The 20,721-nt window shown below is 38.9% G+C and overlaps 1 protein-coding gene across 1 annotated transcript; it reads left to right on the forward strand.

Annotated features, from left to right (window-relative positions):
* The first annotated feature begins 6 nt into the window (after positions 1-6).
* Positions 7-13,506, forward strand: RPN1 (ribophorin I). Its single transcript, XM_088134244.1, has 10 exons — positions 7-388; positions 3,110-3,174; positions 3,867-4,173; positions 5,412-5,621; positions 7,057-7,249; positions 7,827-7,926; positions 8,166-8,304; positions 8,533-8,652; positions 9,809-10,054; positions 12,921-13,506. The coding sequence occupies exons 1-10, from the start codon at positions 155-157 to the stop codon at positions 13,101-13,103; spliced, it is 1,797 nt and encodes a 598-aa protein (XP_087990370.1). The 5' UTR covers positions 7-154; the 3' UTR covers positions 13,104-13,506.
* Positions 13,507-20,721: the final 7,215 nt, after the last annotated feature.

Here is a 20,721-nt window from a genome sequence, read left to right on the forward strand (position 1 = left end):
CCATTTTGACAGCGGCGCGTTGCTGGATGTCGCCATCTTGTCTGTAGCTCGGCGTGGGGGGCGCCATCTTGTGCCCTCTGGATGAATGAACAGCGAGGCTAAGGAGTGAGTCCATCCGGTTTGCTCGCGGCTTCGCTCTTCACCGAGGCCAGCCATGGGGATCCCTCTCGTCCACCTTTTGCTCCTTCTCTGCCTGGGCAGCGCCCTAGCAGCCCCGGAGCTGGTCAATGAAGACGTAAAGCGGACCGTGGACCTCAGCACACACCTGGCCAAAGTAACGGCCGAGATGAGCCTGGCCAACCCCGCGGGGAGCTCGGGATCGGCCACCTCTTTCCTCCTGGCTTTGGACCCCGGCTTGGAGAGCCACCTGGCCTACCTGGGGGCACAGGTGAGCAACCACTGGGCCTTGGCGTCCTCGGCCTGCTTCTTCTGACGCTCCCGAACCCGGATGCCGCTCTACCGCCCTGCGATTCTGTTAGTTTTGCGTTTCTTCGTTTCCGCGTTTCCCCTTTTTAGGCGAATCTCAGGCTTAGGGCTCCTCTTCTTCATTTTCTTCTCTTCCTTCGCTCCCTTCCCCAGCCTTATTATCCGGGTATTCCGTTTCCTCTCCGCCCTTCCTAATTTCAATTTTTGCTGAAAAGGAGAGGTCTGGCCGATTAAATCCTTAAATCGGCGGTTGTTATGGAGGACGGGCTAATGCTTCAGCTGAGTAGGAGGAATATGGAGATAGAAGATTGTATTGCATGCTACAGACTCGTGTCATCCAGAGTTGTTGGATAACACCTTTTATCATCCTTGTCCAGCTATGTTGGTTTGTGGGTGCTGGAAGTTTTAACACAATATATTCGGACGGCACCCTATTCGGACGGCACCCTAATATAGACCATGGACAAAATCCACCCATGTTGTGGATGTAATAAAACTTCAGAATGTTCCAGGCTGTTTGTGTAGGAAACTGTAAACTGGGGACACAAAATAATGGAAATATAATTTCATTGAAATATAATTATATTTCATCCATAATTGCACTTGAGATGCCATTTGGACATTTGCCAGTATGCCAGTTCAGGTAGTAATGTCATTCTGTAGCCAGATTCACCACATTGCTTTGATTCCTGTTACTCCTGTGTCTTGATTCTCTCTTAATAGAGTTGCTGCAGTAGTAAAGGCCTGGTGAGTACTGACACGTAAGCATAAACTATTCAACCCAAGAGCCATGAGCTGTAGTCAGTCCAGAGGGAACTGTGGCTTTCAAAGCCTGTGCATGTCTCTTCAGCTTAATATTCAGGCAGCTGGCAGGAGCCTCTTTAAGTAGCTTTTTAGCATTTATTACTCTCTCTATATCCTGGATGACTGTGAAGAAAAAGTTGGTTTGGGGACTCTTTAAGATCCTTGATAGAAGTCATAAAACACGTTGTCATTGTGTTACATGTTAATTATAAATATTAACAGAAGCTTCACCTTGAAAAAACTATTAATACTATTTTACATTGGTTCTGTTATTAGGAAGTAAGCATTCTTAATTTATTTTATTATGTAAGTTAGTGTGATTTTAAAAATTAAACAAGGAACCAGGAAGTATAGAAAAGCTAATCGTTAGTGGGGAAAAATACTGTAATAGTTTGAACAAGGGCATTTATCAAGGCCAGTATGAGACTGAGGTCTGGGCTGTGGCACCTGGTCTTCATTTTTAGTCCATTAAGAAAGATGGGTTTTTGATTTACAGTTCTGTTCCTTGAGTTTAGTGTGCATTCATAATTATAGGACTTATGTAGAATAGATATTATCTTCTGTTAATTCCTATCTGTGGAATCATTTTTAAAATTGCTGGCCTATGTTATTAAACAAGTTGAATAAACTCAGAAACGTAGCACTTTATTCTTTGCAAAGTCCTTGGATAAACCAGTATTTCCTAACTGACATTTCTGATAACGTGGCTCTACTTTCGAGCTGTGATAACCCTAATGCATTTTTTACAACAGGAATGTTGTAAAATGATTTTTTTAGGATGAGAACCACTTTTGTAACCCTCCCTCTATATGGCCTGTGATGAGGGAATCTGAATGTTGCAGTTCAAAACACTAGGAAGGGGATACAGTACTAAGTTGCTTCTTCCTCTTTTGGTCATAGGGAACTTTTCTTTTATAGTAAACTCTTTGCCTCGAGAATAAAAATGACATTTGCAAAATGCACTTTCTCAGTAAATTTTAGGAGGCTCTGATTATTATCATCAGTAAAAGGAAAATGTATCTTCAGGCTTCAACAAAGTCAGCTCAACCTTTGATGACTATTCAGGGAGCTCTTCCAGAAGATTTCCAGTAGGATAGGCTTTAAATGAGAAACTGCAGCATAGTCTCTACTATTATTGTTTTAAAATTAGGTGTCTGAATGCTGTCTTATTTGTTGACAGTGAATGCATAGATGCACCCAACCAATATTTACTTAAGAAAAATCTTGTTGGTGAAGATAAAAAAGGAAAGAAAATGTATTTTTTGTAAGCAGTAGTATCGATGCCTTGCTGTTGTTACCTTCTGCAAAATTCTAGTTGGAAAGGAAACATCACCTTCTTTTTCCATAGAGAGTTTTTTTTTATTATTTATCAAATTTGTCACCACCCATCTCGTTGAAATGAAGTTTGCTAGAGGAAGAGAGAGGTTTTTTTTTAAATTCCTAGTTAGGTTTTTGAAGGAACTAATTGTGTATTTCTTACTGCTTTCTCCTTTCTGCCAGTACCTTTTTTCTAAATCATTTGCATAAGCCATAGGATGCAGGGAATGAAGTGGATTATAGCAAGTACAATTAATTTTTTTATCTAATAACCTTAATATTTGTGCTCACTAAGATAAGAGTATAACATGTTTGACACATATTTGTCAATTTCTGCTGGGTGATGTTTTAGGTTTAAAGGGTTGATGAGTAGTTTTTTAGTAATAGAATCTCTAATCGTTAGCATGTGCCTCAAATTAAAATGTGTTTCTGGTATCTCTGCTGACTTGATCTTTCTTGGTAAGTAACATAGATTGTTTAATAATTCTGATGAATTCTATTGTCTTATTTGGGAACTGTAAGTGGTGACACTGACCAGAATTTTATGTAATTTTCTGAATAGGTGAAAGGTGAAGAAGAAGAGGAGAATACTCTGGAGGTGAAAGAGACAAAAGTAAAAGGTAAAAGGTAAGTTTTGCCATGGGGTATAAGGGCTGTTCAGTATTCAGGTTTATACTCAGTCATGGAAAGTATACTTATGTGATTCCTGTGTTTGGTGTATTTCTACTTCACCTTTTTAAGAGTACTTTTTAAAATGTAATTTTCAGTGTGATCTCAAAAAATGTCAGGTGTTTAATTTAGAAGACTATATAAATAGAGAGGCTGACATCTCAGATCCAATGTTTATAATGGATTCTATTGACCGCTTGCATTATTTTTAGGAAAAAAGAAAATGTGCTAAAAAAGAGTTTCCTAAAGCTGTAAGGCATAGTAATTCACAGAAATGCACTCTGGTTAACATGTTCTTTATTTCACATTATTATATTAGCATTGAATACATTGCATAGGCTTTTAAATATATTTATTGCATTAGAACTAAAAGAGCTAGCCATCATATTTTAGCAGCTGAAATTGCTCGAGTTCTAAGAGTGTGACCTCTCACAGTTCAGTTGCTGATAGCAGTGGACCTGGTTAGAAGCAAGGAATGCAGAGGTGATCTTGGGTTTGCATAACAATGCCTTTTCAGAATAGCAGTGGTGATAAGGCATGGTAGGGGATATCTTCTTTAGGGAGGATCTGTGTTAATTTTTTTGACAAAGTTGTAAATATCTCTCAGGCCAAAAGAGCTTGACTGGCTTTCTACTTTTTTCTCTTTTTAGTGGCAAATTCTTCACCGTGAAATTGCCAGCTCCTTTGGCTCCAGGTGGAAAAATTCGCTTATCTATTGAAACAATTTTCACACATGTCCTGCAACCTTACCCCACACACATCTCTCAGGCAGAGAAGCAGTTTGTGGTTTTTGAAGGTAATCATTATTTCTACTCTCCATATGTAACCAAGACCCAGACAACCCGTGTGAAACTGGCCTCAAGAAACATTGAAAACTACACCAAGTTAGGCAATCCCAGCCGCTCAGAGGATATGATTGAATATGGACCCTTCAAGGATATACCCCCATACAGTGAGGTAAACTTTTAGTTGCAAGCTCATACTGGTAGAATAAGCTTGAATTTGTCATTTATTGCTGTGTCAGACTTAATATAAAAAGGTGACAAAGAACGAATTGAATAAAAACGAAAGAAAAAATACAAAGTCTTGTATTTAATGTCTTGGCTAGTTGCTATGGTGTTAAAGAATTCCATGTGGGTAAATAAAAGGAAATCTTTGCAAGCGACTTGGTAGATGGAGCAGGATAGAATGTTCTTTTAGTAGTCCATTTGGAAAGAGTGAAACCTTTTATGATCTGTCATAAAGCAGATACAGGTAGTCCTCTGCTTATGTCCATTTATTCAGTGACTGTTCAGAGTTACAGTGGTGCTTTAAAGATGGATGTACGGCTGGTCCCCGAAGTTCCGGCCATCGTAGCTCTCCCGCAGTCACATGATCATGCTTGGTTGTTTGGCTTGTGATTACAACATCACAGGGAGCTGCCGTCACATGATCGCCATTTGCAACCTTCCCTGCCAGCTTCCCACAAACAGAGTCAATGGGGAAGCCAGCAGGGCAGGTCGCAAGTCACTCCGGTAAGTTGCTCCCATCCATTGCACACGTGCCCTGCCTGCATGCGGTCTGTGCCAGTCCTCCCAAGCCCTCCCCGGCCTCCCCCCTCATAGCATCCCTGTGCTCCTTACCCGTCTCTTCCCGTTTAACAACCCACATGTCTTGGGGTTACAACAGCAACTGGGACTGCTGCCACTAAAAAATGGGATCACATGATATTGTGCTTTATGACTGCATCACTTAGCGATGGCAATCCAGGTTCCAGTTGCCTTCGTAACCCAAGGACTACCTGTAGTTGGTGTTTATACACTGGTTGCAGAGAAATGGAATACCCCTTCTCCGAGGCCTGCATGGGAACGTAAATGAACACAAGTATATAAACAAAATTGCACCTAGAAAAGGCTGATAACCCATTGGCCCAGCCTTGCAAATAGATCCCCAAATCAATATTCAGGTTTCTTAAAAGACATACTTCCTTTGAACATCAGGAGCAGTACATTATCCTATAGGTAGTTCTCAGTGTGGGTATCAGAAGTGTATTCCCTCTGCAGAGAGATAAGTATTCCACCTGAACAAGAATGAACTATGCCGGGATCAGGGAATCTTCTGTTGTTGTGAGAAGTATTCCCCTGAGTATATTCCCCTTTCTTTCCCTTCTTCCCCCCACCCAGCACTAATGAATTGGTAATTTTTCTTTTTCTTAGGACAGCCTTAAGATACATTATGAAAACAACAGCCCATTCTTGACTATCACCAGCATGACACGTGTCATTGAAGTTTCTCACTGGGGTAATATTGCAGTTGAAGAAACGGTTGACTTAAGGCATACAGGAGCTGTACTCAAAGGACCTTTCTCCAGATATGATTATCAAAGACAGCCAGACAGTGGAATATCTTCTGTGAAATCTTTTAAGGTTTTTCCTTATTTCTTTTATTTCTTGTTGTACTGCTTTGTTTTAAGCAAACATCATATTGTGAAAGGTTCCTGTGAATGGGCCAACTGTTGAAGTAGGAAAGGGGAGAACATTTGGAACATGTAGGACTACGTACTCTGCTTTGAGGACATGAGGTATTACTAAGAATCTTTACTTGTCTCCAGTTCCTTTTTAAGCCCTGATTCCTACCTCTTCCATGATGCAATGTGCTGAAACTGAAATAAGTTTTAATAAGTAGCATATTATTTTTATTACTACTACTATTACTGTTATTTTTTTTCTGCTGCTCAGTTGCGGCATCCATCCGAATCTTGTTCTCTAATTCGTTTCTTTGAAATGTGCTTCTGTAAGCTTGTTGATTTATTTATTTGTTCAGTTTATTTGTAGGTAAGTCTCATTTAAGAGGCTTAGAGTATAACTTTTGATAGTGTTTAGGGGGAGATTTTAAAAATAAGAATAAGAATGTATCAGGGAAGTGAAGCAGCTTTGTGAGCGCAAAAGTACAAAGACAAGTGGAAGCAGATTCCAGAGCAGATGGACATGCCTGGAAGAAGACACATTTACTTTAATGATTTGTAAAGAAGTGCTTCATAGGCCTTCTTGGGAATTCTGAAGGACCCCTTTCAAAAGATTTGCAAAACCTTCCTGTATTACTTTTGTTGCTTGTGGCTGATAATACCATCTGCAACCATATCTGGATGGAGATAGCTTGGCTACATTTTATCTATGTTGTGCAAGTTTCCCCTTCAGACAATTGTAATGTGTTGTACATGGAGTTTTTTTTTTTTAAATGGAAACTGCAAGTTTTAAAAATTAAGCCATAGGATTATTGAATTGACATTTTGATCGTGCTGTGCTTGTGCTTTACTGGCAACACTAGTTCACAATTGGCTTATGTGTCTAGTTTATGGTTTATTATATAAACAAAGAATGAGGAAACTTTCCTCCCGTCTCATTTCCTGGATGATACAGTGGGCAAGGCCAGCTCCTCAAATGAGAAAACATATAAGCCATTCATTCTTGCACTTAACCTTTTATAGCCTTCTCTGTGTTTGTGCCCCAGTTGTGGAAGAATCTCCCTAGGTAGACTCACTTGGTTCACATTTGATGCTTCTTGGGTGTCTGATGAAGATTTTTTTCTTTATTCAGGCTTTCTAAGTTCTTTTGAATTTGCACTATTTAACTTAATCTGAATTGCTGATTTTATATTATGTGTCTTAGGAGAAAAAAAATGCTGCATTTTAGTTGTTTCTTATTATGCTACTGGTAGTTTATACTGAGTTTAATCTGCAAGTTACTAATGAATATTTGATGGGCAACTGTATAAATATAGTAAATTTGATTAAATTGACTTGTTTTATGGTCTGTCTTTATGGGGGAAGAGATAAATTCTTAATAAAACTATCTTTTGCAGACTATCCTTCCTGCTGCTGCTCAAGATGTATATTACAGAGATGAAATTGGCAACATATCTACCAGCCATCTTCTTGTACTGGATGACTCAGTGGAAATGGAGATTCGCCCTCGTTTCCCATTGTTTGGTGGTTGGAAGACTCACTATATAATTGGCTATAACTTGCCCAGCTATGAATATCTCTTTAATCTTGGTAGGCAACAATATCAGATTATTGGTCATGGGAAAATTGTGTATATCTAAATGAAACAGCACAAGTATAAAACTATTCTATTTCTGTATTTATAATCAGAATGGCACATTTGAGATTTTCAAGAATTTTGGTTGTTTTTTTTTTGTTCTTCTGCATATATATTTAAAAGGTTTATCTCAACTTTATTTAATCATGCAAACAATATTTGAAAACTGACTGAAAACATTGTTTACATTCCATTCAAAGTTATGTGCTCCATCTACTCAAGTTTTCATTTCTCCAATTTCTCTTCTTTTCCTCTTACACAGTGTACCCAGCATAATTATGTTTTAGGAAAGGGAAGGGCTTGTGTGTATTCCATGGCTTCTGTTGAGTGCAGAATTGGCATATTTTATTATTGTGTGGATATCTTATAATTTGTCATTGAATCTGTCTACACATATTGTTTCTAGCGGAGCTTAATGTCTTCTCTGGGTGAATGTGTAAAAACGTTATGTTGATGTTTTATACAACTGGATCTTTTCTGCTACCATTATAAGAAAAAGAAAAGTTTACAGTGCATGTTACTGTTTTCAAGGTGATCAGTATGCTTTGAAGATGAGATTTATTGACCATGTCTTTGATGAGCAAGTTACAGATTCGTTAACTGTAAAGATTATCCTTCCAGAGGGTGCCAAGTAAGTAGCAACATGGTTGATGATCTGTTGATCCATTGAACCTTTGTGCTCTTGGTTTGTTAGTCATAAAATATAATTCCTATGGTATGAATATGCAACATTTTTTATGAATCGTCATTCTAATCTCAGCACCTACATGCAAGCTATGGTATATGTTAACCATTTAGCCCTAACTGTCATATATCTTTAGAATTTTTTTCTGGAGCATCTGTGACATTTTTGCATCCTATTGTCTGCAGAAATATTCATGTGGACAGTCCATATGAAATCAGCCGGGCTCCTGATGAACTTCACTATACCTATCTGGATACATTTGGCCGCCCGGTCATTGTGGCACATAAGAGTAACCTAGTTGAACAACACATCCAAGATATTGTGGTAAAAACAAATTGCTTGGTTTTATTGCTTGGTTCACATAAAACTTTAAAATAATTTTTCATCCTTGCAGCCCACATTGCTCTGAATTTAGTATTAAATTCCCTGTATCATGGCAATAGTAGAAAAACTTTAGTGGATAGATTAATTAAAAAATACTGAGCTAGTATGAATGTAAACCAGGTAAGGAAATGTGTAATAAATTTTCCCTTACTACTTGTCGTTTTCCAGGTGCACTATACCTTTAATAAAGTCCTGATGTTGCAAGAACCTCTGCTGGTAGTAGGAGCATTCTACATCTTATTCTTTACGGTGATTCTGTATGTGAGATTGGACTTCTCCATCACTAAGGTATCACAATATAGTTTTGAGAGAAGATGGAGGTCACTGTTTCATAGGATAACCTTTTATCTGGGTATTAGATTTTTTGCATTAATTATGTTGTACTGGACCTCCTGTTTTTTTATATGCAAAGTAGAATTTAGCACACAGGCTGTTACATGTAAAGCTAATATTTAATTGCTTCTTAAGATGGGCAATTATTTATCTAAACAAACCAAATTAATCAGCAAGCATTTATACTAATGTAAAGGTTGATCTTTCATTTTTCAAAAGTCTGCTCAGGTACAAAACGCCATAAGCTCTTTATCTTCAGTCTGTGGTGATTAAAAATGTTTTCAACTCTAGTTTTGTTAACTTTGACTCAATGTGAGTCTGTGATAGAATCACAGGATCCTTATTGGTTCCTGTTTTTATTACTTAGCTCCCTGCTTCATAAAAGTATTAAATACTTCATTTGTTGTTTCACCTAGACTGCTTAGTATGTAAAGAACTGAGCAGTGAACTAGGTTTTTCTTGATTCAGAGCTTGCCTTTCCTTTTAACTCAATAGATAGCGATATTAGGTTTGCAGGGTGCTAAGCTATTTCACTGGATTGATGTGAAGGCTTATGAGAGGTTATATGCGGCTCAAGGTGAAGTTCAAGGTGCTGGTTGTCACCTTAAAGCTGCACATGGCATGGGACAGGTTATCTGAGGGACTGCCTCTCCCTGAGGGTATCTGCTTGTCCAACCAGAGTGGGTAGGGTAGACATGCTCCAGGTCACTTCCCTTAAACTTTGCCACTTTGTGGGAAGTGTGCCTTTTCTGTTGTAGCTCCTGCCCTATTGGACACCCTCCCCTTGGAGATCAACAGGATCCCAACCTTCTAACCTTCTGGAGAGCACTCAGGACCTGACTTTTACCCCAAGTGCCGGAATAGAGTGAGGTCATAGTGGGTGTGATGGGTTGCATCAGTGATGTAGAGGTGTGGCACCAAGTTTGTCTGTTTTCCCTTTTTTGGTTTTATTGTGTTTGTTTTAGCTCTATATATTGTTTTATTGTTGGGTCAGAGTTTGATTTTAAGATATATGGTTATACAAATGTTTTAAATAAATAAGATATGAAATGCAATATATGAATGCTTCACATTAAGGTTTTGTTCCATGCAAAGCATTGTTGTCTTGCAGGATCCAGCAGCAGAAGCTAGGATGAAAGTTGCCTGCATTACAGAGCAAGTTCTAACTGGAGTGAATAAAAGATTATGTCTGTACCGCCTTTTTGATGAAGCTGTGAATAAGTACAAGCAGTCACGTGATATTTCTACTCTGAATAGCGGCAAAAAATCTCTGGAAGTTGAACATAAAGCTTTAACCAATGAAATATCCTCATTGCAATCCAAGTTGAAGATGGAAGGCTCTGATCTGTGTGACAAAGTAAGAGTTTGTTAATACTGAAATCCAGTTATGCATCTTTTAGGTTTGGAAGTCCAGAGAAAAAGCCCAAATACCTCATTTTGACATGGTTTCATATGTTGCATTATTCAACATAAATATTTTAACTAGTGTTCTTAGCTGGCTAGGACACCTGGACTTGAATACATCACTTAATTCTAGCAAGGCCTTCCCTCAGTTAAAGGAAATGAATGACACCAGTGGTATTGTAATACCACGTGGGCAATACAGATAATCCCAAATTTAAGAACAAGTTCTGTTCCCAAGGTCTGTCCTTAAGTTGAATTTGTATATAAGCCAGAACAGTATCGTATAATATGGGGTAAGTAATATTCTGTAATGAACTTGAACCATTGTGTATTTAACTTGAATTTTGCTACAGTAGGCTCCATTCTTAACTATGGGTCGTCCTTAAGCTGGGCGTTCTTAACCCGGGGGCTAACTGTATTCAAATCACTTCTCTCGCTGCATCATACCTTTTGGTTATGTTTTCCTTAGCGCTGGCAATTTTTGAAATGAAAGATTTTCTACAAGCTACTGTTCTTAACACTGGAAAATAAAATTTATTACCTGAAAGATCGCTTCATTAGCTGTAACACAAACAAGGATTTGGGGATACCTTAAAGATTAATGTATTTATTGTGAGACAAATTTTTTTTGTAAACTACAGCCTTTTTCATTAAAAACATGAAGTGTTATCCTGAGTTACAACTCTGTGTATGTTCATGTATACATACAGATATAGTTGTAGGGAATGAAAATAGTTAAAGTGAAATGAAATGCAACAACTTCAGAAAGTGGTAACGGCCTTAGTGACTATTCAAAAAAAAAAAATTCTTCCATCAGCTATGTATGTACAGTGGGGCAAAAAGGTATTTAGTCAGCCACCAATTGTGCAAGTTCTCCCACTTAAAAAGATGAGAGAGGCCTGTAATTTTCATCATAGGTATACCTCAACTATGAGAGACAAAATGAGAAAAAAAATCCAGAAAATCACATTGTCTGATTTTTAAAGAATTTATTTGCAAATCATGGTGGAAAATAAGTATTTGGTCACCTACAAATAAGCAAGATGTCTGGCTCTTACAGACCTGTAACTACTTCTTTAAGAGGCTCCTCTGTCCTCCACTCGTTACCTGTAGTAATGGCACCTGTTTGACCTTGTTATCAGTATAAAAGACACCTGTCCACAACCTCAAACAGTCACACTCCAAAGTCCACTATGGCCAAAACCAAAGAGCTGTTGAAGGACACCAGAAACAAAATTGTAGATCTGCACCAGGCTGGGAAGACTGAATCTGCAATAGGCAAGCAGCTTGGTGTGAAGAAATCAACTGTGGGAGCAATAATTAGAAAATGGAAGGCATACAAGACCACTGATAATCTCCCTCGATCTGGGGCTCCATGCAAGATCTCACCCAGTGGGGTCAAATGATCACAAGAACGGTGAGCAAAAATCCCAGAACCACACAGGGGACCTAGTGAATGACCTGCAGAGAGCTGGGACCTAAGTAACAAAGGCTACCATCAGTAACACACTACGCCGCCAGGGACTCAAATCCTGCAGTGCCAGATGTGTCCCCCTGCTTAAGCCAGTACATGTCCGGGCCCGTCTGAAGTTTGCTAGAGAGCATTTGGATGATCCAGAAGAGGATTGGGAGAATGTTATATGGTCAGATGAAACCAAAGTAGAACGTTTTGGTCTAAACTCAACTCGTCGTGTTTGGAGGAGAGAGAATGCTGAGTTGCATCCAAAGAACACCATCCCTACTGTGAAGCATGGGGGTGGAAACATCATGCTTTGGGGCTGTTTTTCTGCAAAAGGACCAGGACGACTGATCCGTGTAAAGGAAAGAATGAATGGGGCCATGTATCGTGAGATTTGGAGCCTCCTTCCATCATCAAGGGCACCTCCTTCCATCATCAAGGGCATTGAAGATGAAACGTGGCTGGGTCTTTCAGCATGACAATGATCCCAAACACACCGCCCGGGCAACGAAGGAGTGGCTTCGTAAGAAGCATTTCAAGGTCCTGGAGTGGCCTAGCCAGTCTCCAGATCTCAACCCCATGGAAAACCTTTGGAGGGAGTTGAAAGTCTGTGTTGCCCAGCGACAGCCCCAAAACATCACTGCTGTAGAGGAGATCTGCATGGAGGAATGGGCCAAAATACCAGCAACAGTGTGTGAAAACCTTGTGAAGACTTACAGAAAACGTTTGACCTCTGTCATTGCCAACAAAGGATATATAACAAAGTATTGAGATGAACTTTTGATATTGACCAAATACTTATTTTCCACCATGATTTGCAAATAAATTCTTTAAAAATCAGACAACGTAATTTTCTGGATTTTGTTTCCCATTTTGTCTCTCATAGTTGAGGTATAGCTATGATGAAAATTACAGGCCTCTCTCATCTTTTTAAGTGGGAGAACTTGCACAATTGGTGGCTGACTAAATACTTTTTTGCCCCACTGTAAATACATGTTAAGATTTTGTGCATTTAATGAAAAGGTCTACAATAACAGCTTGTGCCATAATGTACTTTTTGATCAAGGTGTGAGTAAAAAAAGTCAGTCCTAGAGACACTTTCCAATAGGGAAGGACAAAGTGTTGGCCCACTGCAATTGGCAATTGTGGGAAGGTGAGCTTCAGGAGAGCGTAGGCCTGCACATTTTCTATCATTCAAATTTGCTACTGACCAGAAAAGGAAACCTTAAAGAGCATTGTCCATGATAATTGAAAAACATATTTTTATATTTTTTTTGCCTCTATTTTTTTTTAAAGTAGTATGGCTTTTAAGATTCTGACTGTGTTGCATTCCTAACATTCTGTCCCAAATTCCTTCAAGGTCAGCGAAATACAGAAACTTGATAGTCAAGTCAAGGAGCTGGTTCTGAAATCATCTTTGGAGGCTGAGCGGCTGGTTGTTGGCAAACTTAAGAAGGATACGTACATAGAGAATGAGAAGATCCATTCTGGCAGGCGTCAAGAGTTGATCACCAAAATTGACAACATTCTCGATGCACTATAAGTTAGAATTAAAAAATATGGTGCATTAAAAATGGGGTGATGGGAGGGAAGAATGCAAGGCAATTGTATGGGTATACTGAACCATACCACATTAGAAAGTAAGGGAGCAGTAAGTGTGCCTGGTGTTTAACATGGGGCAGGGGAGGTTTTTTTCCTTGTGAACCTGAATTCAGAATTTGAGGTTTGTTATTTTGGGGCATGTTTGCATTGCTGTCTGGAAGAGGTCTTATACATTGTGGGCTTAATATAACTTTTGTCCTTCCATAAAGTTCAAAATGTTAATTAACCATGACCTGAAAGTCTGTTGTAAAGTCCCCTAATTATCAGTACAGAAACATGCACACAGGTCCTCTTTGGGCACTGAATATCTCAGTAAAACAATAAATACAATTATTTTGTTCAAAGGTTTGATGTCAAATCTTTCTTTTTCTCTTCCATTTTTAATTTGGGGATGTAGGTATGGATAAGTAACTCAAACAAAGGTTTTTTTTTAAATAGTATCTGTTGCACAAATTGAGATTTATGCATCTGAATTTTCTGAGCCTCTTTATAGCATCAGGACAAGTGAAGAGGATAGATAAGATCAATTTGCTTATAAGCCTGTGCTTTTTCTCAGTTTGTTTCTTTGAGGAAACAAAACTTTGTAGGGAAGATCAGACTGAAATAAAGATATATGGATGTTCTGGTTTTAAATTTCTTCTTTGGGTACCTGAAGCTTTTTAGATCCTGGCACTGAACAGTATATTTGATTTTCTTCTATTTTCTTATGTTTTCATCCCTTATGTAAGCATTCACAATTCTTGAGGTCTTAAGAGTGTTTAACGTCCTGTGTGTCTTGATAGTTGCAGGAATAATACATACAGGATATGTAGATAAGTTTTAAGTGAAGTGCAAATATTCTTGGCTTATTCAAAATTATCTAAATTTTATTGTGAGGCAGAATTTAATTGAAACAGGTGTGGAAGAGAAACTGTTCTGTTTAAGTTCTCCTGACCAAAGTGTTTTGAAGTTTCTTTACAATTTCACACAACATAGAAAATGTGAAGATCAGACCAAAAATTGGCCTGTTTCGGTTCCATGTAATAAGAAACCTTATGCCAATTAACAAAAGCCTGTAAACAGGCACAAACACAATAGCTGCCTTCCTCATATGGCATTGAGAAGCATACAGCTTCTGTTAGGGACTGTATAATAATTTCTTTATTTAAAATATTTATATACCACTTCCTATTAAAAGAAATCTTGAAGTGATTTGACAAGTAGTAATTAAAGCCATTGATCATAGCAGAAGTGGGATTGTTCCTGAGAAGTGTCTTTGTAGAAGAGAAACCAGTTTTAAATTCAGAATTAGCATCCCCGGAGAATATCCTCTGACCAATTAACTTGTCAATTGTTTCGAGGCCCATCTTGTATAGCAGATGGCACTGTGTTTACTTCTGTGCAGGAAGACAGTATTTCATTTAAAAGTCAATACCAACTTGATGCACATCATCAATCTCTTAAACTCCTGTCCTGAAACAGCTTTAACACAAAAAAAGAGCATATGCTATGGTGTGCATTTTATTCCTTATTACTCAACTGAACCTGATGCATACCTAAGAATAATCTTTTGTAAAGGTATCTTTCAACATGCCAAGGAATGCATGGATGGCTAATGCATGTGAAGCATTACATGTGTATACTGAAATAATCTCAGAGTCCATGTTACCTTAACAGTACAATAGCCCTGACAGAGAAAGTCCTTTATTTAATTTTTAAGATAGTTTTGCTTACCCATTTCTAAATATTCTAAATTCAGTCATATACTCATTTTAGAAAAATGAATCTTTGGGATACAGAGATTGAAAGCAAGACAAAAAGGGATAATTGCATCTTAATAAGCACCACAACAATAAATACACAATCAGGAGCTAAGATAGAACCACAAGCACCCATCAACAGCAATCTCACAGGTTCTGCCACATGTTCTGACCTCCATGCCTGGTGACGCAGCCACATCAAGCCCTTGCAAAAGGCCAAAAGGGTTGGAGCTAATCTAATTTCTTGCGGGATGATGTTCCAAACAGCAGGTGCCGCAACTGAGAAATCTCTCTTCCTGGGTCGCACCAGATGGCACTCTTTAATAGATGAGACTTCTAGCATGGCCTTCTGCTGGATCTGATGGGACAGGTAGACACAGCTGGAGAGAACTGGTCTCTCAATTCTTGGCCCCATGCCATAAAGGGCTTTACAGGTGACTACCAGGACCTTGAATTTAAACCAGAAGCATGCTGACAACCTGTGCAGCATGCAAAGCAGAAGTCTATGCACAGACTGAGAAATGCTCAGTATTTCCTCACAAACTGAGCACTCACTGGGAAAGCACTCGATATTTCCTCACTGGGGCCCAGTGTTTATAAGAGCAAGCCATAGCACAGAAAAATGAAGCCAATTGAGAAGTTCCCAAACTAGATCTATTAAAACAAATACAGCAACAACCTGCACAAATAAACCATTGTACAGCTGCAGATATGTGCTGTTCTCTCCCCTCAAATTCATTGTGGAGCGTGAAAGAAACTTTCCTAAGTAAAAGTTAATTGGCTGGTGTGGGTCTTCCGGGCTGTGTGGCCGTGGTCTTGAAGTCTTGTTTCCTAACGTTTCGCCAGCACCTGTGACCGGCATCTTCAGAGTGCAGGAGCACAGACAGGAGCAGAGTGCAGGGCACAGAGAGAACTGCTCCTGTCTGTGCTCCTGCACTCTGAAGATGCCGGTCACAGGTGCTGGCGAAACGTTAGGAAACAAGACTTCAAGACCACAGCCACACAGCCCGGAAGACCCACACCAGCCATTGTATGCCGGCCGTGAAAGCCTTCGACAATACACAAAAGTTAATTGGATTTGAGAATGGGCAAAAAGGTTACTAGCTGTGATTCAACTCATTGCTACTTGTTTCAAAGAAAAAAAATTGTGGGCAGTTCAGTAACTTTACCCCTATGTAGCCTTCACTAAGGCATCCACAGGTTATCAAGAGTAACAGAGAGAAAGTTTAACTTGCTTTAGTCTTGATTGTATATTACAGTGGAACCTTGAGTTACGATTTAATCTGTTCCGTGACTCTGGTTGCAACTCGAATTGGTCGCAACACGAGGCAAATTTTCCCATAAGGTTCAATGTAATTACCGTTAATCCGTTCCGGCGTCCGCGGACCACACGTCAGGGGCGGAAAAACGGCCGTGGACCATGTGTCGGGCGGAAAAATGCTGGTCCAAGGTGTATTTCTTGTCTGCTGGATCCTTTACTATTGATTTTTTAAATTTGGTGCCAACAAACTGGGGTTGACTTTCTATCTAAATTTGGTGCCAACAAACTGGTGTTGACACATCTATCTACAGTATGTGGCTGATAAATTTTCTCCAGGATTATTGTTGATAATCAGTCCTAAAAAAGTAGAAGCTATCCCTCACTTTAATATCTTCACTGTCAGTTCTAAGGCTTGTTGCTATATCTGTGGTTATTAGTTTGGTCTTCTTTGTGTTTAATCTTACTCCCATTTTTATATTATACACACACACACACATATATATATATGTTATTATACCTATATATAATAGATGTCCCCTATTCCCAGGAACTTGGGGGAATTTTGTAACTTTTACAGTGCATTCTGCCTGGGGCTGCCTTTCAAGACCACATAAAAGCTACAAGTGATTCAGAACACAGTGGCCTACATATTGACTGGGTCTGGTGACTTTGATTATATCACACCAATTTTACAGGCTCTGCATTCTTTTTATTGGTTTCCAAGTGCAATTCACTTGGAAGTGCAAAATAGCCATGCCTTAGCAGATAGATACATCCAGGACTGCCTATTCCAAATACTATTGACACACCTGAGGAGATCCTGCAAGAGAATTTGTTTCTCATTTTTGTGAGATGAGAGGAATAGGAACCAGAAAATGCTGTTTTTCCATATGGCTCCCATATTTTGCAACAACCTACAGAAGCTTGGCTTACCCTCTTGGTGATGACTTTCTGGAAGATAGTGAAGACCAAACTCTTTCAGAGGATCTTTGGGAACTGCTTGAGTGCCATCTGGAACTTGTTAATTAATTAACTTATTACATAATTTAATATAATTGTTTTCTTCATTGTAGTTTGTTTATTTGATCTGCTGATATTGTAGTGGCCTTGTTTTATTTTTTGTAAGCTACTGTGAGTCAGTTATGATTTGGCAGAACATAAGATGAATGAATGAATGAATGAATGAATGAATGAATGAATGAATGAATGAATGAATGAATGAATGAAATCTTTAGAAGCTGTGGTACTTTCTGCTATTGTATCTTTAGTGCAGGTGAGACCTAGCCATTTTTATATTAACTAATGCTATTTTGTGAGTCAGACTGAATTCTTTCTTTATGTTTCCAGGGATTGTATTTCCTTGTTCCTGCTCTGGAGAACTTACCTTACAAGCTTTGCAACAAAATTATTGCCTCATAGCAAGATATCTCTCCTAAAACAAGTGATTTATGCCCTCAGTTGCTATATATAGACACCATTAGGTTAAATGACTGCTGGTCCCTTTACTGTTGCCATTAAAAGGGACTTCCTATGAGAATGGGGACACATTTTGATTGGGTGTGGGAACAATACATAAATTCCCAAGTAACATTCTTTAAATTCCATTTACCTAGAACTGCAGTGGTAAAATAGATTGCTTTCCCTGAGTTATGCTAAGGAAATTGTGTTTATGGCAGTTACTTAATTGAAGATAAATGTATCCTGGACCTACTAAGGCAGGGAAGCACAATCCCTGGGCTTCCAGATGTTGCTATCCTGCAACTCCAACAACCATTACCATTGGCCATGCCAGTTGGATCTGCTGCAAATTGTAATGCAGTACAGAGAAGGGCCTCAAGTTCCCTACTGCTGTCCTAAGGGAAGGGCATGCTTAACTTTAGCTGCATTCCATCCCATAAACTCTTTAACTCTGACATGAAAAGCTGAAATTCTACTGATGATCTGTTTGGAGGCAGCAGCCTGATCCCCTCTGCCCTACCCTCCTCAAACTACTTATTATTGGGCTTTCAACTTTAAAAAAAGACCCCTTCTCTAGAGCCCTGGGACTTTATGACTGCCAAGCAATGGCAGACATTAAAATCCCTCTAATCTTTTCCCCTAAGCAAAGAATGAAAGGCACAATATACAGTTCTTAATGAAATTCCATGATGTGATGATTTTAATGTTACAGATGTCTATAAAGTAGGACTGCCTTCTCCAGACGGAGTTAATCCATCCAAAACGCTTGTCCAGGGAAAAACTGGTGCTGGTCCTGGTCCTGGTGGTTGGTGCTCTGTGTCAGATAACAGAATGTCTCTGATCAGCACTGTACAACATCTGCCACAACAGAAACTTCATCTCTTGGTTATTTTTATAGAACCTGTAGAAATACAGATTGTATTACTACAAGGTTGATAAATAATGTTAAATGGGGAATGAAGTAATGGTGTTCAACAGAAATAAAAGTTCCCTTTACTATATCATCAGATTACCTGAGAGCTATAAAAGTTTGCAGCCAGTCCCTCAGTGCTTCTGTTCAATACACCATCAGGTCACCTGGACTTCCTGCCAGAACATGAACTCTTGGGATTCTTCCTCATACGGAAGAAAAGCATGTCAAGCAGTAGAAGTAAAGGTTAGGGTGGAAGGAATGTATTCCTTCTCCCAGGAGATGGAAATTTCTAAAATATAAGATGGCTGATACAGATATACTGTATGCCTTGAATTTTTAACAGCTTTCTTTTCTGCCTCAACAATAAATAATTTGTTAAAACAGTCTTAGTCTAATTAATATTTCATGGAATTTTGAGCTTTAATATTCCTTTATTTAATGGAATGCCTTTCTCCTGCACATACCTCCTTTCATACGTAGGGTTATTAGATCCAGATTATTGGAATAAAACTCCCAATATGGATGTCAAATTACCTGGGCATATTGTTAGGTTTGCGGTCATCAAAACTACAGAAACTAACTCAGGATACACATACATTTCAAAGGGAATTAGTATGTTCCTGTTTAATAAAGTAATTGGAACAGGTGTCAAATAGTTTTAATAAGCGCTGCTAAGCTCAAGGATTCACAGTTAATAGAAGTTTATTTTATAATTAGGTCTTATAATGGAGTAAAGCAAAGAGAAGATAGAAATGGAAATGAATTTATGTATAGTAAAACTTCTCATAGCAGAGTGATTGGTGGGAGGAAAGGATAGGTAGGATTAGATTATTTTATAATTATTAGCTGAGATTAAATAACTTTAGGCTAAAGAGGACTTCAAGTAGTTTCTTTCATATTTCCTATTAATTCCATGTCTACTGAGAATTTCAAATCACTCCTGACAAGATGAGCAATATCATTATTTCTTGTATGGTTATTTTTCTTCTGTCATGGAACTCAGCACGTATAGATTCCCTGTAAGCTATCAAACCCAAACCTGCTAACCTACCATAAAATTGCTGACATAATATGCCTGCAGGTCACATCCCAACCCTTGTTGCATTCATTCTCTTAGAGATGAATCTAGAACTTGAGATACATCATTGGGCACGGGAACAGCTTTAATGTACTCACCAAGGTCCAAAGTCTCTGGGACAGACTAACTGCAAGACAACTCAGCATGTATAGATTCCCTGTAAGCTATCAAGCCCAAACCTGCTAAGCTACCATAAAATTGCAGACATAATTGCAGCAGAGAGAACTCCCAACAACATGGCTTCCAAATGACTGAAGTTATGTCTCCCTCTAATTTCTGCAGGATAGATGTTTTCATCAAGCTCTCATTCTCCAGTACTTCAGCATTTGCTTGAGCGCCATCTGCTGCTCCCCAGCTCTTTAGGCATGAGGGCATGGAGTTTGCAGGTCTCTAACCTATCTTAAATTTCTTTTGGTGAAGAAGGAGGCATGGGCATCAGAAACCCTAAACATGCAGAGTTATCTTCCCTTTGGTTGCTTTTAGGGTTGTCTGAATCCAAGCTTCCTGACTCTTGTGGCAGGAGGCCCAGGCAAAAATGTGTATTGAAGGAAAACAGACGTTTCTCTCGCTGCCATCTTCACAGAACATATAAGAATGCAAGGTGGTGAACTGCAACAGGTTTCTTTCTTTTTCTGCAAACAAATATTAATAGGGCATGAGTTTATTCATAGGCTGGATAAGAACAAGAACTTGCTGAGATATGGAAGCTGGATGGGAAAAACAGTGGGAAAAGAGGAGCTTACAGATAAAGGAATGCTTGAGGCCTTTAATTCTATTAACATGTTATGGGCAATTCAAGCCAAGCTTTTGTGAGTGTAAGTGATCGGCATCCTGGTGCACCTATTGCTTATAGCCAACAGGAACTTGATTTGGAAAGCCTACAGTATGTTGTGAATGGCAGGCTGCAAGTTGACATTCACAGTTGCCCCACTTACATGGCAGACCAGGAGAGATGCCGTTTCTCACATAGGCATGTTATTATATGTCTTTCACTTTCTCTGATAACAACAGAAAATGTGTGTCTTTTTAGAAACAGGCAGAGGTGGAAGAGAATACTGAAGGGCGAAACTGTGAACTGGGGCTCTAAAGAAAGAAAAGGCTCATTCTCCA

Source organism: Python bivittatus, unplaced genomic scaffold, assembly GCF_059951505.1.
Source record: "Python bivittatus isolate LINGU-HERP-01145 unplaced genomic scaffold, Pbiv_v1 ctg000080_np1212, whole genome shotgun sequence".
Classification (NCBI taxonomy): domain Eukaryota; kingdom Metazoa; phylum Chordata; class Lepidosauria; order Squamata; family Pythonidae; genus Python; species Python bivittatus.